This window comes from Papaver somniferum, chromosome 5 (genome assembly GCF_003573695.1).
Source record: "Papaver somniferum cultivar HN1 chromosome 5, ASM357369v1, whole genome shotgun sequence".
Classification (NCBI taxonomy): domain Eukaryota; kingdom Viridiplantae; phylum Streptophyta; class Magnoliopsida; order Ranunculales; family Papaveraceae; genus Papaver; species Papaver somniferum.
Window position 1 is genome coordinate 213,497,701 of NC_039362.1, and position 19,188 is coordinate 213,516,888.

General features: G+C 41.1%; 1 protein-coding gene across 2 annotated transcripts; it reads left to right on the forward strand.

Moving 5' to 3' along the window:
* Window positions 1-4,107: 4,107 nt before the first annotated feature.
* Window positions 4,108-18,604, forward strand: LOC113284584 (C2 domain-containing protein At1g63220-like). Of its 2 annotated transcripts, none has more exons than XM_026534076.1 (5): window positions 4,108-4,296; window positions 4,687-4,752; window positions 5,032-5,158; window positions 5,357-5,477; window positions 18,540-18,604. In XM_026534076.1, exons 1-5 carry the CDS (start codon window positions 4,230-4,232, stop codon window positions 18,564-18,566), a joined length of 408 nt encoding a protein of 135 aa, XP_026389861.1. In that variant the 5' UTR covers window positions 4,108-4,229; the 3' UTR covers window positions 18,567-18,604. The 2 variants fall into 2 exon arrangements, with proteins under 2 accessions (XP_026389861.1, XP_026389860.1); XM_026534075.1 differs by lacking the exon at window positions 18,540-18,604 and adding an exon at window positions 5,658-5,971 and having other exon boundaries at window positions 4,113-4,296.
* The last annotated feature ends 584 nt before the right edge of the window (window positions 18,605-19,188 follow it).

Here is a 19,188-nt window from a genome sequence, read left to right on the forward strand (position 1 = left end):
GTCTCATTTTATGTGATGTTATTATGATCTTTGTGATTTTCCCTTCCGCTATTGTTATTGTTCTTCGAATTTCGTAATTTTAACATTCCCATACTCATTCCCATACTATCCATGCAGTTCAAAGCATAAGCCTGCCAAGAAGTGAGCAGATGTTCTTAAAGGTTTCCGAGCCGCACTTAAGGAGAAAGGTTTTACTATTACTGTTCCAAGGGGTACAACTTCTTTTTCTTTTCTGAAAATGGATATAATTTTGGAAAAAACATGGAGTGCGAATCGTACGCCCATCCCGCTCGGACAGTTGAAGGCGGGTCTTCCTCTTACTCTCTTTAATTATGAGATTCCACTGTTTTATCAGATCCTCGTAAAGATTGATCGCGCTTCCTATCAGTTGGATGGGGATGCATTTCACATTATTCTTGAGTTTTCGCTTCGTGTTACTGGCGTAGGAAAATCTGTTTCTCAAGATAAAGCTGAGCCTTATGACCCCGCGGATTTTACGGTTGAATACTTTTTTTAGCAGTATGTCGTGCATTATGTTGCCAGAGATGGTTCGCGCTGAGTTTTCGTTTGAGTAGAGTGAAGTTGAAGGATGGCGTGAAGAAGCTCATGGATGACGTGGATCATCATAGTAAAACTAACAGCTACCTTCGCCATTCTAGTGACCCAGAATGGATAAAGCATTATCTCATTGTTGAAGGTCCTCTTTTATGGGGTCTTAATCCGGACGGGAATCCTCGCGCCGGTCCGGATGAGTCGCTCGTAGGGCGTAATACATTATGTTCTGTGCTTGCATATAATCCTTGGGAATTCAACTGGCCTGAAAGGGAGACTAAGGTATGTGCTTTACCCTATCCTTTGTTGCATGACTTCCCGATCTTTCTTTGTAGTCTTCCTTCAGTCTTAAGTATTTTCCCTAGACTGGAATCTTGAGAAGGAGGCGGTTTCTCTCGAGAATAAATCCAAGGATGCTGCAGAAAAGAAGAGAAAGAAGTCTTCTGAGGAGAAGACTGAAAAGAAATCTTCACGTTCAAAAGAGGTGAGTCGTGGGTATTTTTCCTGAGTGAATATTATTGCCTTAGTTTGCTAATTTATAATTTGTCTCTAGCCTGCTATTGATGATGAAGAGACTGAGGACGAAGGAGAAGATGAGGAAGATGAGGGCGATGGTGAGGAGTTTGTTCGTGAAGAATTTCCTGCATCGTATAAACCCAAGAAGGCGAAAGTGATCAGGCAGGCTAGGTCTAAGGGAGAGCCGAAGGGTAGGTATGTCATCAACGTGGTGAATCCTTTAGCCTCTGGTTCTATCCTAAGGTCTGCCTCAGTTGGAGTTGTTAGGCCGTCTTTCGTTATTGATGCTGACAAAGGGAAGAGTTCTCACACTGATGTCATGCAGGAGGCGAGCGACTGTACCCATTCCTCTCGTGCAGTGGTATCTGAAGATTCGCCTTCTCTAGAGGGCGCTGTCGCGACTTTTTCCTCAAAGATTGCTTCTCTTTCTCAGCTTTTTATATCGGATCCTAACCTTGTTCTCCAGCTAATGTTAAATCTTGCTCCCCAGTCATTTGTTGACGCTACTCAATCTGAATGGGATTTTTCTTCGTCGCTTACTCCAGATCAAGATCTCGCGCTTGACTACCTGGTGAGTCATTGTTTTCGCGTTCCTCTTACTGGTTGATCGTGTTATTTGCTGACTAAGGCTTTCATCTTGTTTCCCATAATATGTGTCGCAGTGTCACCCGGGTTGAAGATTACTGTATGACGGTGGACTTGATTCGCGCTCAGGCCAATCAAATTTCTTTTCTCAAAGCTGAAGTTTCGAGTCTTCAGGGTGATATTTCTCTGTTTCCGAAAGATCGTGGTAGACTTTTAGGAGAATCGTCTGCCAACGCGAGCGCAGTGAAGGCAGCTCGTGTTCGGAATGACTTGTTAATGGGTGGGTTTTCGTGCCTTTTCTTCTTTATTTTTTGTTTTCTCCCTGCTTTTTATCGATCCTTTAAGAATAATCTTCTTAGCCGAGGGTCGTGAGGTTTCTTAGAGAGGTCTTTGGTATGTCTAATCATGCCATTGCTACGAACTTAGATAGGAAGCTCTTCTGGTGCATTTTAATTCTCTTAGAAAAAAAATTTTAATTGGAGGATAATCTTGAGGATGATTTTGAGGATAACGCTGAGGATTACAAGAAAAAGTATGAACATCTTAAGCATGAATTTAGAAAACTGTTAGCAATCGTAGGGTCTCTCAGGTCTCGCGTTCGATATATTCGGGAGGTTGCCAGGAAGTTGGACGACGAAAAAACAACTTTGTCACTTGAAAAAAGATGAAGCCGTGGAGGATGGGGCAAAGGCTCTTCGATATTTTCATATAGAGAACCATGAGCTTCGTGAGATTCTTGAGAAAATTCGGAATCGCCTTAGAGTCGAAGGCGGTGATGACTTTGATAAAGACTAGGGTGAAATTAAGGAGAATAAGTTTACAACGGTTAAGTACTCTAGTTGGGTACAACAGCATCAGAAGATTTTAGATTCCGTGCTTATGTAGAAAGAAGGTGTCTTTAATAGCCTATCTTAGTTTTTGTGATTTGCAGGAAATCCTACAACTACACCCGTTGAGATAATAATAACACAAAGCTTAAGTCGTATGGATCAACTCAAACATTGATGATATTGTTCACCGCTTTGACACTTATATGATCTTCGCACGCACTTTGTATTGAATGTATGCAGTTCTTGCAATGATCACAAGATAAATGTACACATAACAATGGAGAAATATAAGATGAATGCTAAGTTCTTAATAGTTTTCTCTTGGTTCTCTAGATCATTTTCTTAGCATTTCTCTCTTAACTGAACTCTTTCTCTCTCCCTCATTTTCGAACCCTTATATTGGTAAATATATCAGTAGAAGACAACTAAGGTTCACATGCAAGTTCTCTGAGTAATCTTATTTCAGTTTGTTTTATTCCCCAGGCTTTGGAAATATATCGTTGACCTTCGCGCTATTGGCTGTCTTTCGCACATCTTATTTTGAACCGATCTTCACAGTGTCTTTATCACATGATTGTTTCTTCACACCCTTTCTTTATTGTCGCGCTTATATTCTTCGCCTTGATCTTTGATAATCGTACTAACTTCGTGTTTAGGACTGTCTTATCTGGGACGAAGTTATGTCTTGTGCGATATTTCGCCCCTACACGCTAATTGCATGTGCTAGATATTTTTCCCCTCACAAGTGTAAAGGTATGCGAAGTATAAATTGACATATAGGTTAGGATTCATCACCGAAGTAGTTGGGTGTTCACACCTAGATTAACCTAGATATATCTGTTACTTGTTCTTTATACTCTACAAATATCTTGAGTATGGGAATCATCTCTCTAGATAGTCTCGCCGATCCACAAGAAGGTTCTATAGTCGGCTCTTCCAAGTCTCTAGATAGTTCCCTAGGTCACTAGAAATAAAGAACGCTGCCCACTTTGCATAGTGAAGTGAGCAAAAGTTGAGGGTATCGTAAGACATCAGTCCAAACATTTTGCACTTGGACTTGCTGTTAAATGGAATACCTAGATAGTTTACAGGCAGTTGATGAGTAAGATTACAACCAAAAACTTCAGCACAACTTTTTCCATTATGCATGTTTCCAAGTCCCTCAATGGTACTCATGAAATTCATGTTCAAACCAGAAATAAGCTCATACAAGAAAAATGTACTATTAGTTTTTAACTTGTTATTCTTCATCATCAAAAAAGACAATATAAGGTCATCCGCAAATTGGAGGTGGTTAATCACAGTACTATTCTGAGCTACTTTAAATCCTTGGAATATATATATATATATATCATTAGCAACAGCCTTTTTGAACGTCAATGATAAAATGTTGGCAATGAGGATGAAAGAAAATTTGAGATTGAATCTCCCTGCCTATTAGGTTCACATTTTCACGTTCCAAAAGTAAATATTACTAGTCTAGTTTCATGGTTAAAAACATACAAGTTCAAGTTTTATTAAAATACTTCATAGCTTTTTACCAAAGAAAAAAGAGCGGGATACTGAAATAATGCTTTTATGAAAAAAGAAAAACAAAAGCGAAAAAAAGAAAAGAAAAAGAGGACACTAGTTATTCTTGATATACCAATAGGTCAGAGCTAACATTTGCAAAGGTTGTGATAAAAACTTAATCTGCAAAAATAATATTGATTCAAAGACAAATTTTGCAGAAATTCTTTCACAAAGATGCCTCAAGGAATACTGCACGTAATTTTAATCAGTGCTAAAGGTCTTAAAAACACTGATTTTTTATGTAAGTTTTCGTTTCTATCATATTTTTTTATCATTAGATGTTGATTTATATGAGTTTTGGAATTTGAGATCTGTTGCTTGCTTCAATCATTTTCATCAGATATACTACTTTATTTAATTAACCTAGTGGTTGACTTACATTAAGTTTGATCATAATGTTACTTAAATTTTCATCATTATGCTTGTCGAACATTTGAGGTTCATGAATTTCTCTTAATGATCAGAGGCCAACTGATAGAGATAAGATATTGATCTTTAACGTAAATCTAACTCATAAGCCATCGGCAACAAGTATACTTGTGCTAGCTTAATGTTTTAGTACTTCATTAATTTATCATTGAATGGTTGCTTTCCTTTGCTTATGATTAATTGTTGCCTATCGATGGAGCAGCTAACATGGATCCATATGCTGTCCTAACTTGCCGAACTCAGGAAAAGAAAAGCGGTGTTGCTTCAGGTAAACTTCCTTACCATCTAGTAGTATTTCGTGATCTATTTTTCGATTTGACGTGATTGCGGATTCTGTATGAGAATGTAAAACATCTAAACAAAGTTGCAAACGTGCATATGAATTCAACACATTTGGCCTTCATGCGATCAATCTCGTGTAAAACACTCCCGAGTAATTTTAATATTCACCACTCTAACTCTCTAATTACAATGAACTCAAGGTTGGATTCGTTTTTCATATTTGAAGGTCATGGGTTATATCTCTGTCCCATTTTTAATGATGCAGGGCGAGGATCTGAACCAGAATGGAACCAAAGCTTTATCTTTACTATTTCAGAAGGTTCATCTGAGCTGCTTATCAAACTATGGGACAATGATACTGGTAGGAAGGATGATGTTATCGGAGTAGCAACGTAAGTACTATCCATTACATGTACAGTAAATTATCAGTGTAAATGCTTTTAAACATAAAATTTCTTGAATCAAATTCTAATTAAGATTTCCATCAATTATCTATAACTATCAAAAACAAACTTTTGAAAGTGATTAGTGAAGAGATATCTACAGCGCTGAAATGCAGGGAAATATGACAGTTTGTATGCCCCATGCAGCATTCCTCTAGAACCGGTGTTTGAGGGAGGAAGTGTACCAGAAGGTATTTACAATGTGGTGAAGGATGAGGAGTATTGTGGGGAGATTAAAGTTAGCCTTTTATTCAGTCCTGATGAGGAGGTTCTCTTTCTGCCTCTCTCTCTCTCACACACACACACAAAGCCATAGTTTTTCGGCATGGCAGAGTCCAGAGTCAACTACTTTCCTATCACAAGATTAAAATGCCTGTTTTCTCTTTTACTTTTCAGTTGCGTAGTGCAAAGTGCTTATAAGTTGTTTATTCTCTATTTGTTATTGCAGAGCAGGGGTGAAGATGAAGAGAACTAAGGAGGCTGGAATTCGTCTCGATAGAGAAAGAGTCCGCCCATATATTGGAATATTGGATTGGATTGTTTGACGACATTGTGTGTGCATTTTCTTGTCCAAAAAGACTAGATTGTTTGATGATACTGCCTGCATTCTGTTTGCTAAATTGCCAGAAAGGTTAAACAATCCTTTATATGAAAAGCTATTGATGCTGCTTCTTTTTTCCTAAATTTAGTTATATGAAATGTTTTCAGTAACAACTGATGCAGTCTTTTTCGATCATTTAAATGCCGCTTCTTTTTTCCTAAGTAGCTCGCATTTCCCAACATAGAGTGAGGGAACTTTCAACCTTTTGAATCCCCTATTATGCTCCCGTCTCCTAGTTCTGCTTTTTCTCGCTAATGTTATCTTCATGTTCTCTTTATTTATTTAGTTTGTCAATGAATTTTTGAGTTCATGAGTCGTTTATATATCTCATCTGGCACGAAAGGATGAGCTGGCTATGTGATTAAAGACCCGTTGATCTTTGAATTCTTTTGAAATGTTATCATTCAGATATCAATTAACTCATGTATCACGAGCATCCAGAAACCACAGTGCTAGGCAGAAAAATGCCAACCCTAACTTTAAATGACACCGCTATATAAAACCAAAGACCAAAAATCAAAAAATGGTCAAAATTTTGTGTTTAGTCCGTGATGATACGCTACAATAGCCGAGTAAAATTTGGTCGAGCGCACATTATGCCCGGCCTCATTCAAACTCACATTAAATGTTCGTCTCTCATCAGGCTCACATTATACCTTCGCCTCATTTTACACTTGCTTATGATTCAAACGTAAGTATAGTGTTCGCCCACCATCATGCGGATTTTATACTTACGCCCCGCTATAAATGGACATTATACCTGCACTCGGTATCATGTCCGCTCGATTAAATTTGGTTTTGGTCCGGGTTCCAGAACAGATATAGTCTAATATTTGATTTTAATCTGGTTTTTAATCTCTAATCTGTTCGACTGCGTGTGGTTATTTTGACCAAAATTTTGGTTTAAATTGTCCATTGTGGATGCTCTAACGAGTGGGGGATTTTTTTATTATTTAATATCCTGAATGATTGAGATGTGACTTGCGAGTCATGTGATTCAGGATCACCATTACAGTTCCAACTTTCAACAACCATTCCATGATACTTTCGAAATGGCTCCCACGAGGAAATTAGAACGTGGCTCAACTCTAGTTTAGCATTTTAACTTTAGGCTGAGTCTAGTGGGGAACAAAGCCGGATAATGCAAACTTGAAAATCGTGGAAAAAGCCAAAATCTCCATTCTCTGCTCGAAGGAATGTTAGAAAGGAAAATTGATAAAAGTAAAAAAAATGAGGATCCAATCCTCCTTTATTAATTTTATATTAAAAAAATCTAATAAAATATCTTATTAACAGACTTTAACTCATTTGCAAATAAAATATATTTAAAACATCTTATAAAATAAATATAATATATTTGGACGATGATTAATCTTCTTTCCCTCCCACCACTATACTCAAACCTTTCTGCTAGCTAACGTGGGGACACTGTTGAAGTATCCTGCTCCCTTCTCCAATAGACTCTGTTAAAGTATCCCGTTCCATTCTCTATTAGACTCAGCCTTAGGACGCACCCCTAGTAAGTTCATTCATTGTTTCTTTTTTCTGATTAAAATGAAATTTTGATTGATATGTATACTGCTGGTAGTATCCGTGCTAAAAGTTGCTTTCTGCTTTATGAAAGTAAAAAATTCATAAATTAGTTTGGGTAAAATAATTTCAAGATTATTTCTTGTTGTAGTTGAAAAAAATCCCACAATTACATCCGTTGTAATGATAATAACACAAAGCTTTAGTTATGTGATTCAACCCAAATATTAATGATATTATTCACCACTTTGACACTAATATGATCTTCTGAGGCTCTTTGTATTGGATATATGGTGTTCTTACAAAGATTACAAGATTAGCTTGTATACAACAATGGAAAAATGAAAGGCGAAAGCTAAGTTCTAATGGCTTCTTTCTTTTCTCTCTAGGTGAATCCTTTAGTGCCTCTATCAACTGAACTCTCCCTCTCTCTATCATTTTTGAATCCTTATATAGGCAAATGTAATGGTAAAAGACAACTAGGGATCATATGCAAGATCTTATTTGAAGGATCTTGTTCCAGTTTTTCTTATTCGCTGGGCTTTTGAGAACTGTCTTTATCGGTCGCGCTGCTACTTAGTTCTTCGTGCTTCTTACATTGATTGCCGTGTTGTCTTCTTCGTATAACTATTCTTCGCGTAATTATTCTTCGCCTTATTTCTTGATAATTATTATTACTTCATGCTTAAGGTTTTTTGGTTGGAGCGAACTTGTAAATTTGTCTTGTGCGATATTTCGCCCCAACACGTGCGAACCAAAATATTTTTTTTTGTAACTTCTATTCTTGGTATCCGAACATGCTACTAACGAAAATCCGAATATTGTCAGGTACAAAATATTATATTCCCCATCCTAAAGAAAAATAGAACTTGAAAAAGATATATAACGGTTTTGCAATCACCTATAAACAAAATATTTAAATTTCCTTAAGTTACATAGCCCATAGTTGTCAATCTTGAACTTGATCTGGCTTTGATGCATTCATCATTTGCGTCCAAGAGGGTGCTTCTGCTCCTTATTTTCCTGAAAGGTAATCAAAATAAGCATCCATTAAAATGATTATTATATCTTTCCCTATCTAGCTATTAAAATTTCAGAAATTTGTATTAGAATTCTTTCTTAAATTCCTCATTCTTTAATATGGAAAAATCAATAAGATAAATGGCACTTAATACCCCTTATAAGCTGCATGTTAGGTTGTTTTTCATTACATTTGTTTTCCACATGAACCAAGCAGCATCAATAGTTGTTGTTAGGCTCAATCTTCCATACTAGATAAAAATTGATCTTCAATCCAAGCATGACCTAAACTAGTGTATGAGCCGGTATCCATGTGATCCAACCTTAAACCAAACTGTAGAATGTAATATCCCAACACAAGTGTATAAGTTATTCCACCTGGTTAGTGTTACAAAAACCACAAAATAAAGACGCTTTATGGGTAAACCTAGACGAGCACTGCCTAATGACAAAGCATTGAAGTATATATTCCATATGAATAATAATTATCTATCTTGGCACCGGTGAAGCACCGACACATCAGTATTGACGCCATGTCCGCGTCAAACGCGTGTGGGACACTGACACGAAACACGTGTAAAAATTTATACTTCATTTTAATAGTTTGGTAACCTTTTGTGTCAAGGAAATCAGTATGATAGTTAATCTTTCTATATGTGAGCTAACTTAACGGCATAACATTGAGTTTTTTCATGTATTTACGTGATTAATGTATTTGATATACTATATCACTATGATCTTAGTGTATAAAAACCATTTTATTGATGTATATATAGACGTGTCTGTATCCTGATGATTTTGATTTTTACCGGTTCCGGTGTCGGTGTCGTATCGTGTCCGTGTCCTTTTTTTTTCAATTTGGAGTCTTGTTATTCGAAGGGAAAGAAGGGATGTGCATATAAAAATATTCTATGCAGAATCTAGTCAATACACGGTGTTAGAGCATTGCTCAAGTTTGCATTATTTAGTAGGTAACGCAAGTGGTAACAAAAAATCACACGGCAAACCCCTAGGAGAAAAATCCCAAAAAAGGAGTGATCATCATTAGAAGCAGATTTCGAGTTCTTAGCCGGTGAAATGTTAGTTGTACTCATCATGAACAATTGTTGTCGAAACGCTGCTGATCCATGGTTCACTTTCTTTCGGAGCTCAAGACAAAGGTCTAAACCAAAACCCGCTTCCGCATGTATTCAAATAAACTTTATTACTTCCTTTGACATTGGATTTAGATGCAAAAAAATGAATTTAATTTGTGTAACATTTTGGTTCTAACCTAGATTTGTTACCGCCATCATGTTAATTCGCCAAAGTTTTTAATTCTCTCTGATGGATGCGGTCCTTGTGAATTCAAAAATATTGTTTTTCAACTGAGTCAGCTCACCAGGCTGAGTTGGAACTAGGACACATCAACTCGTTATCTTTCCACTGTCAAGAGAGGGGGAGGTGCTCGCTGCTCTATGAAGCCAGCCTGACGCGGTGCCCTCCGCTTTAGTGGTGCCACAAACCCAGACTACGCCAGGATCACGCGACCAACTCCCAGCTTGGAATGGCAAGTCGATAAATATTAAATTGTGCACGCTAGAGCCTACCGAGTAAGAAGCCAAAATTTTGGGGACATTTTTAGCTTGTTTATACTTTACAGTTCACCTGGTGGGCTTGAGAGGACAAATCGCATTCCTCTTATGTCATTCTCCATTGTAGAGTCGAAGTTCATGCCTAGAATTTCAAGTACAGGTAGGAGTTCCTCCATTTTTGGAACTCTGTTACAGCAAAAAAGATCAGTTATTTTTAGTCGCACCATTGTAGTTGCTCTAACTCCCCAATGCACATCACAAAAGCTTGATTCAGAATGAATCTTTCCGGGAATATGCCGAGGGCGTGCTAGTTACAACTAACATGCCACGTTATAAATGAGTCCGAATTTAGTACGGCAGAATAGCCCAGCTTACGTACCCTACATATTTGGGGCCTTCAATCACGCAATAGAGATTTGAACCCCACTTCCCATAGGGATATACCTGCACCATTTTCTGGCCGCTACTTTTTTCTTAATCTTATTTTTCTGATGAGGTCCGTGGGGTACTCTCTGGTAATCAACATTATATAAACCAACCCTTTACACCATATCTCATTCGCCAAAATATATTCACTTCACCAAGAAAATGGCTTCTTATTCCTCTATTTTTGTTTGCAATCTTGTGTTCCTCCTGCTGTCGATTCTTCTTGTATCTGCCTCTTCGGAACAAACAAGTGTCATTGCCTCAATAACACCTTCCTGAGTATATCACCATAGAAGTGATCGATCCGTCACAAATTTGTCTCCTTTTAGTTTATTGTTTTCCGGCATAACCGTAACTTGTCACCATCTTTGTCAAATAGGTGCCACCTTTGGTTTCACATTCCTCTAAAATTCAGAGAAATCTACAACGCTTATACTTCCATATTCATGATCTTTCTTTTGATTTTCATTTAGATGGAGTTCGCCGATCAAAACAGATTTCTAATTATGGAGTGAATTTTTGTTGTGTTTATGCAGTAGAGTCGACCGGAACTCCTACAGATAACTATTTCTGTGACACTAACGCCAACGTATACACGACTCAGGAATGGGGTCCAAATAAAGATTGCTTTCTCTGTACACCTTATTGTTATGGTGCATGCGATTCGTTGCGTACCACTTCGGCGTTATCCCCGAAATGCTCATGGCTTTCGGGTACAAAGGTTCGTTGTGTAAAACCCCCATCTCCTCCACCACCTCCAGCATGTCCCCCCCCTGCTCCTCTTCCACCACCCCCACCATGTCCTACTCCTCCTTCGAGCGATAAGTGTGATATTGGAGACGACGTCACTGAGCCTACGATGCCAAGCTCAAATTGCGCTGATTGTACAAATTGGTGTAATGAAGATTGTTCGGAATCAGGAGGGCGTGTGATTGAGAGCAAGTGCGGTATAGGTGAATCTAAATTCGTTAGGCGTTGCAACTGCTGCTGTCGTGGAGGAAAGTCTGTTCTAAAGTTGTCTTAGTTTTCCTTTGCATGTTACCAGGTCTCTGGGATCATGCAGCTAGAAACTACTTCCTTCCTTATCTTTACTGTCGGTTGGCATCATCATCATTCTTAGATGAGATGGGTATTGGATGCAATAATAAAAAACAATGAAAAGTCAAATAAATAAAAGTTATTGATACTTAGCTCCTTTCTAATTTAAGTGATGGATTTGACGAAACGAGCGACCCCTGAGATCTAGCCAACAGTAACATGGTAAAACTTTGAAAAACAGAGTTATTGATACTTGCTAGAGACAGTGAACGCGATGTCTTGAACTGCTAGTGTTGGATGTAATTCACGATTACAACCACGAATGATATGTCCAAGGTTGCTGCCAAGCTCGTGCCCCTTTGTCCAATTTGACCCTGGACATATCCTGTTTCTCAGAATGCACTAGAGAATCAAATATCATATTCCCATAGGAAGCGGTCCAACTTCCTCATTCAGATAGGTGATTTTTCATAAAGAGTGTTACTGCTACACCTCACTTCAATGTTAATTTGAAACTATAAAACTCATTAAGACTTCTTAAAAGTCATCCTTCAATTCAGTCGCACTATCACAATAACGCAACATAGGGTGATAATGCATACTTTTAATCACCAAAAATTAGTTGTCTCACTCGAAACCTTAATCTTGGGATCTCCAGTCAGCAAGGTTAAGTATCCTTCATGGAAATTTTATTTAACGAGCTTCAATCTCATCCCCTCGATGCACCACTAACTTTATCTTTAGACAAAACTTTCGTCAAACGGTCTATGATATTCTCCTTGGACTTTATTCAATCAATGGAAATAAAGCCTATTTTGAGAATAGTTGTTTTTAGCTTTAGCTATTTACAACTTGGCTAACACAATGTATAGTTATAGCTGGCACAGGCCTATGCCAGAGAGGAGTGTATTCTAAAAAGCATCTTTGGAACTCATCCCCCTGTCGTGCCTTATCTAACGTAATACTCTCAGATTCCATAATGAATTGAGCAATATATGTCGTTTTGTAAATCTTCCAAAACCAAACCCTCCTGCTAGAGTGAAAACATATCCACACGTAGACTTAGACTCCTCTGAGTTAACTATGCAATTTGCAACACAAATTCCCTCAAGGACAACAAGATACCTTTCATAAATCAAACAAAAGGTAATAGAGTATTTTAGGTACCGTAATACTGTACTTACTGCATATGAATGCTCTTGCTATAGACTACATGTATACTCACAAAATAGGAAAATCTGGAATCTTATAGTTCATTAAATTCATCAGACATCCTTATTTGAGGGTGAAAACGATTTCTGCTGATTTTGGTAATTTCGGGTGTGTGGGTGAGAAACGAGTTTAAACCCTAAACAATGTACTGTAAGGGAGTACTTTAGATTCGAGAGATCAATCTTTACAAATCCGTCATAAACCAAGAAATGGTCGTTCCAGACTTGCTTCGGTCACAAAGTGAAGGAGAAGGGTTGGTTTTGGGGAGGGAAGCGAAGAGAGTGTTGAGAACAAAATAGTTGATTCTGGAAGATTAGTTGTTTCATGACTTGTATCAGAAAGTGGGAAGATAAAATATGGAAAACTAGCAAATATTTTCTGAGTGTTGTATCCTCTTGACCTGAACTTGTTGTTCGGTGGAAATAGGTAACACCTATTTATACAATTCGAAGTGAAACGTACTCTGGTCTCGTAAGAAATGGAAAACGGATGAGTAAATGGGAGGAGATGGTAACCGGTAACGCCTGGAATTGATGTTCCATGAAAGAAAGTGTTTCACCATTACTCCTTGTATTTACTAACCACCTCATCCTTATGACATTGTCCTATAACGGGCGTAGTGTACGCCGCACGCTGTAAACCGCCAAACCAATAACCAATGATCATCTCCCAGTTTGTGACATGTGTTGATGTCTCGAGTGTTTTTATGGAAAACATGTAGTATTTTGTTGTTCGGAAACTTGAGCTTGGGAGACTTGCCGGCTCGGTGGTGACATTCGACGGTCGAGATTTTGCATCTTGAGAGGAAGGGTAGCCGTTGATTATTGCAACCCTTCGTTTGGTAGCCATTGGCATGAAATCATAGCCGGTACGGCTTTAATATGGCCTAGTTTAGGCGCGGGCAAAATTCAGGGTTTTGGCTTTGTTTGGGCGCGACCAAACTAGGGCTTGGCGTCGGGCCAAAGGTTGCCATGCGTTAGCTGGTAACCTTGGACGGCTAAGAACTGCATCTTAGATGGAAAAGTGGTCGTTGATCGTCGCCATCCTTTGTTTTGGTAACCGCATAGGGAAGGCCGGCATGGTATGGCGCGGCAAGGTTACTGGCATGCCATTGGCACATGTGGCATGGCCGGCATGCCTTGGCGCGGTTTGGGCGTGATCAAAACTAGGTTTTTGGCGTTGGGCCAAAGGTTACCATGTGTTGGCTGGTGACCTTGGACGGCTGAGATTTGCATCTAAGATGGAAGGGTGGCGGTTGATTTTCGCACGCCTTTGTTTTGGTAACCTCATAGGTAAGGCCAGCATGGTATAGCACCGCAAGGTGGATGGCATGCCATTGGCACATGTGGTATGGCCGTTATGCCTTGGCGCGGTTTGGGCGTGACCAAAACTAGGGTTTTGGCGTTGTGCCCAAGGTTACCATGTGTTGGTTGGTGACCTTGGACGGATAATATTTGCATCTAAGATGGAAGGGTGGTTGTTGATTATCGCACGCCTTCGTTTTGACAGCCGTGAAGGGAAGGCCGGCATGGCATGACTTAGACGCGGCAGGTGGATGGCGCGGCATGCCATTGGCACATGTGGCATGGTTTAGGCACGACCAAACTAGGGTTTTGGCGTTGGGCCAAAGGTTACCATGCGTTGGTTGGTGACCTTGGACGGCTGAAATTTGCATCTCAGATGGAAGGGTGGCCGTTGATCATCGCACGCCTTCTTTTTGGTAGCCGCATAGGGAAGGCCGGCATGGTATGGCGTGGCAAGGTGGTTGGCATGCCATTGGCACATGTGGTATGGCATGCCTTGGCGCGGTTTGGCGTGGCCAAAACCCTAGTTTTGGCCAAAGATTACCATGTATTGTTTGGAAACCTTGGACGGCTAAGATTTTCATGTAAGATGGAAGGGTAGCCGTTGATCATCGCACGCCTTTTTTTTGGTAGCCGCATAGGGAAGGCCGACATGGTATGGCGCGACAAGGTGGATGGAATGCTATTGTCACATGTGGCATGGCCGGTATGCCTTGGCGCGGTTTGGGCGTTACCAAAACTAAGATTTTGGCCAAAGGTTACCATGCGTTGTTTGGCGACCTTGGACGACTAAGATTTGCATCCAAGATGGAAGGGTGATTGTTGATCATCACACTCCTTCGTTTTGGTAGCCGCATATGGAAGGCCGGCAAGGTGGATGGCGCAGCAAGGTGGATGGCATGACATGCCATTGGCACATGTGGCATGGTCTGCATGCCTTGGCGTGGTTTAGGCGCGGCCGAACTAGGGTTTTGGCGTTGGTCCAAAGGTTACCATGCGTTGGTTGGTGACCTTGGACGGCTGAGATTTGCATCTAAGATGGAAGGGTGGCCGTTGATTGTCGCATGCCTTCGTTTTGGCAGCCGTGAAGGGAAGGACGGCATGGCATGGCTTAGGCGCGGCAAGGTGGATGACGCGACATGCCATTGACACATGTGGCATGGTCGGCATGCCTTGGCGTGGTTTAGGCGCGGCCAAACTAGGGTTTTGGCGTTGGGCCAAAGGTTTCCATGAAATTGTTGGTGACCTTGAACGACTGAGATTTGCATCTAAGATGGAAGGGTGGTCGTTGATTGTCGCATGCCTTCGTTTTGGCGGACATGAAGGGAAGGCCGGCATGGCATAGCTTTGGCACGGAAAGGTGGATGGCGCGACATATCATTGGCACATGTGGCATGGTCGGCATGCCTTGGCGTGGTTTAGGAGCGGACAAACTAGGGTTTTAGCGTTGGGCCAAAGGTTACCATGCGTTGTTTGGTGACCTTGGACGGCTAAGATTTGCACCTAAGATGGAAGGGTGGTCGTTGATCATCGCACGCCTTCGTTGTAGTAGCCACATGGGTAAGGCCGGCATGGTATAGCACGAAAAGGTGGCTGGCATGCCGTTGGCACATGTGGCATGGCCGATATGCGTTGGCGCGATTTGGGCGTGACCAAAACTAGGGTTTTGGCGTTGAGACAAAAGTTACCATGTGTTGGTTGGTGACCTTGGATGAATGAGATTTGCATCTAAGATGGAAGGCAGGCCATTGATTGTCGCACGCCTTTGTTTTCGTAACCGCATAGGGAAGACCGACATGGTATGGCAGACAAGGTGGCTGGCATGCCATTGGCACATGTGACATGGCCGATATTCCTTGGCGCGGTTTGGCGTAACCAAAACTAGGGTTTTAGCGTTGGGACAAAGGTTACCATGTGTTGGTTGGTGACCTTGGACGGCTGAGATTCACATCTAAGATGAAAGGGTGGTCGTTGATTGTCGCACGCATTCGTTTTGGCAGTCGTGAATGGAAGGCCGGCATGGCATGTCTTAGGCGCGGCAAGGTAGATGGATCGGCATGCCATTGGCACACGTGGCATGGTCAGAATGATTTGGAGTGGTTTAGGCGCGGACAAGCTAGGGTTTTGGCGTTGGGAAAAAGGTTAACATGCGTTGGTTGGTGACCTTGGACGGTTGAGATTTTCATCTAAGATGGAAGGGTGGCCGTTGACTTTCGCACGACTTCGTTTTGGCAGCCGTGAAGGGAAGGCCGGCATGGCATGGCTTAGGCGCGGCAAGGTGGATGGCGCGGCATGCCATTGGCACATGTGGCATGGTCGGCATGCCTTGGCGTGGTTTAGGAGCGGCCAAAGGTTACCATGCGTTTTTTGGCGACCTTGGACGTCTTAGATTTGCATCTAAGATGGAAGGGCGGCCGTTGATCATCCCACGCCTTCGTTCTGGTAGCCGCATAGGGAAGGCCGGCATGGTATGAAGAGGCAAGGTGGTTGGCATGCCATTGGCACATGTGGCATGGCATGCCTTGCGCGGTTTGGCGTGGCCAAAAGTAGGGTTTGGTCCAAAGGTTACCAAGCGTTGTTTGGCGACCTTGGACGGCTAATATTTGCATCTAAGATGGAAGGGTGGTCGTTGATCATCGCACGCCTTCGTTTTGGTATCCGCATAGGGAAAACCGGCATGGTATGGCGCGACAAGGTGGCTGGCATGCCATTGGCACATGTGGCATGGCCGGTATGCTCGGCACAGTTTGGGCGTGACCAAATCTAGGGTTTTTTCCAAAGGTTACCATGTGTTGGTTGGCGACCTTGGATAGCTCAGATTTGCATATAAGATTGAAGGGTGGTCGTTGATCGTCGCACCCCTTCGTTTTGGTAGACGCATAGGGAAGGTCGGCATGGTATGGCGCAACAAGGTGGTTGGCATGCCATTGGCACATGTCGTGTGGCTGTCATGGTTGGCATGCCTTGGCGCGGAGGTGTGGCTAGCATGGCATGCCATTGGCGCAGTGGTGCGGCTGTCATGGTTGGCATGCCTTGGCGCGGAGGTGTGGCTAGCATGGCATGCCATTGGCGCAGTGGTGCGGCTGGCATGGTTGGCATTCCTAGGTGCGGAGGTGCAGCTGGCATGCCTTGGCTCGGAGGTGCGGCTGGCATGGCATGCCATTGGCGCAGTGGTGCGGCTGGCATGGTTGGCATGCCTTGGCGCGTAGGTGCGGCTGGCATGCCTTGGCGCGGAGATTTGGCTGGCATGGTATTCCATTGGCACAATGGTGTGGCTGGCATGGTTGGCATGCCTTGGCGCGGTGACGTGGCTGGTATGGTCTGGCATTGGCACAGTGGTGCGGCTGGCATGGTTGGCATTCCTTGGCGCGATAGCATGAGAATTAGGATTTGTCATAGATGATGTCAGTCAGTGTTAAGGGTTCTGCCGTGGAACATGACCCATGTAAAAAAAAAGGTTACCCCGGTAATTCTTACGTAGGCATGCTGATTGATTCAATAAATGTGCTAATGGTCATAGTGACGTCATGTCAGATGTACAATTTTACGATTTTGACCCTGATCTAAAAACCAGCATCAACATTATAACTCTTGAGTATTCAAGTTAAGATACTCCATTTCCATTATTTTTATTGAGTCTGCAAGAAGAATCGTACGCAGTACAAGAAGGCTTACAATCAGACTGATTGAATATCTTAAGCATAAATTCAACATAATGAGAACGACTAAGACTATAAATGTTAGATTATCTTCTAATCCTCATCCCTAAGATTACATCAACAGGGCCTAAATCTTTCAAGTCAACGTTCTCATTCAGCGCATGTTTTTAGTAGAATTAATCACATCTATATTTGTATCAAGTATAACCATATCATCATACAAGCATACAATCACACATACATCCTTAACAAGTTACTTGTAAATATACTTTTCAGATTCATTAACTTAAATCCACTACTCATTGTCATATGATCAAATTTTCCATGTCACCGTTTACGTGCTTATTTAAAAACCATACAAAAATTTGTTCAACTTACAAACTTTGTCTTCACAACCTTTCACTACAAAGTCCTCAGGTTGGTCTATGTAAATTTCTTTATCAAATTCACGGATTTAGAAAAGTTGTCTTAACATCCATCCGTTGTATTTCTAAGTTGTTTATGGAAGCAATAGAAATTAGCACCTCAACGGAAATAAATCTCGTCACAGGTGAATAACAATCAAGGAAATATACACCTTTTAGTTTATAGCCTTTATTTATCAACGTAGCCGCATATTTTTCCATAGATCCATCTACCTTATGTTTGTATGCCCATTGCAGGATTCCCCTAGAACCGGTGTTTGGGGGAGGAAGTGTACCAGAAGGTATTTACAATGTGGTGAAGAACGAGGACTATTGTGGGTAGATTAAACTTAGCCTCTTATTCAGACCTGAGGAGGAGGATCTCTCTCTGCCTCTCTCTCACACACATTGACGCACAAAACCACAGTTTCGCGGCATGGCAGAGTTCAGAGCCAACTGAGTTCCTATCACAAGATTAACATGCCCACTGTTTTCTCTTTTACTTTTGAGTTGCGTTGTGCAAAGTGCTTATAAGTTGTTTATTCTCTATTCGTCATTACAGAGCAGGGGTGAAGACGAAGAGACCTAAGGATGCTGGAATCAGTCTTGATAGAGAAATAGTCCGCCCATATATTGGAATATCGGATTGGATTGTTTGACGACATTGTGTGTGCATTTTGTTGTCCAAAAAGACCAGATTGTTTTATAATACTGCGTGCATTTTCTTTGCTAAATCGCCTGAAAGGTTAAACAAACCTTTATACGAAAAACCTGTTGATGCTGCTTCTTTTTTCCTAAATTTATATGAAATGTTTTCAGTAACAACTGATGCAGTCTTTTTCGATCATTTAGATGCTGCTTCTTTTTCCCCAAGTAGTTCGCATTTCCCAACAAAGAGTGAGGGAACTATCAACCTTTTGAATCCCCTATTATGCTCTTGTCTCCTAGTTCTGATTCTTCTCGCTAATGTTATCTTCATGTTCTCTTTATTTATTCAGTTTGTCAATGAATTTCTTGAGTTCATGAGTCGCTTATATATCTCATCTAGCACGAAAGGATGAGCTGGCTATGTGATTAAAGACCCGTTGATCTTTCAATTCTTTTGAAATGTTATCATTCAAATATCAATTAACTCATGTATCACGAGCATCCAGAAACCACAGGCAGAAAAATGCCAACCCTAACTTTAAATGACGCCGGTATATAACTGA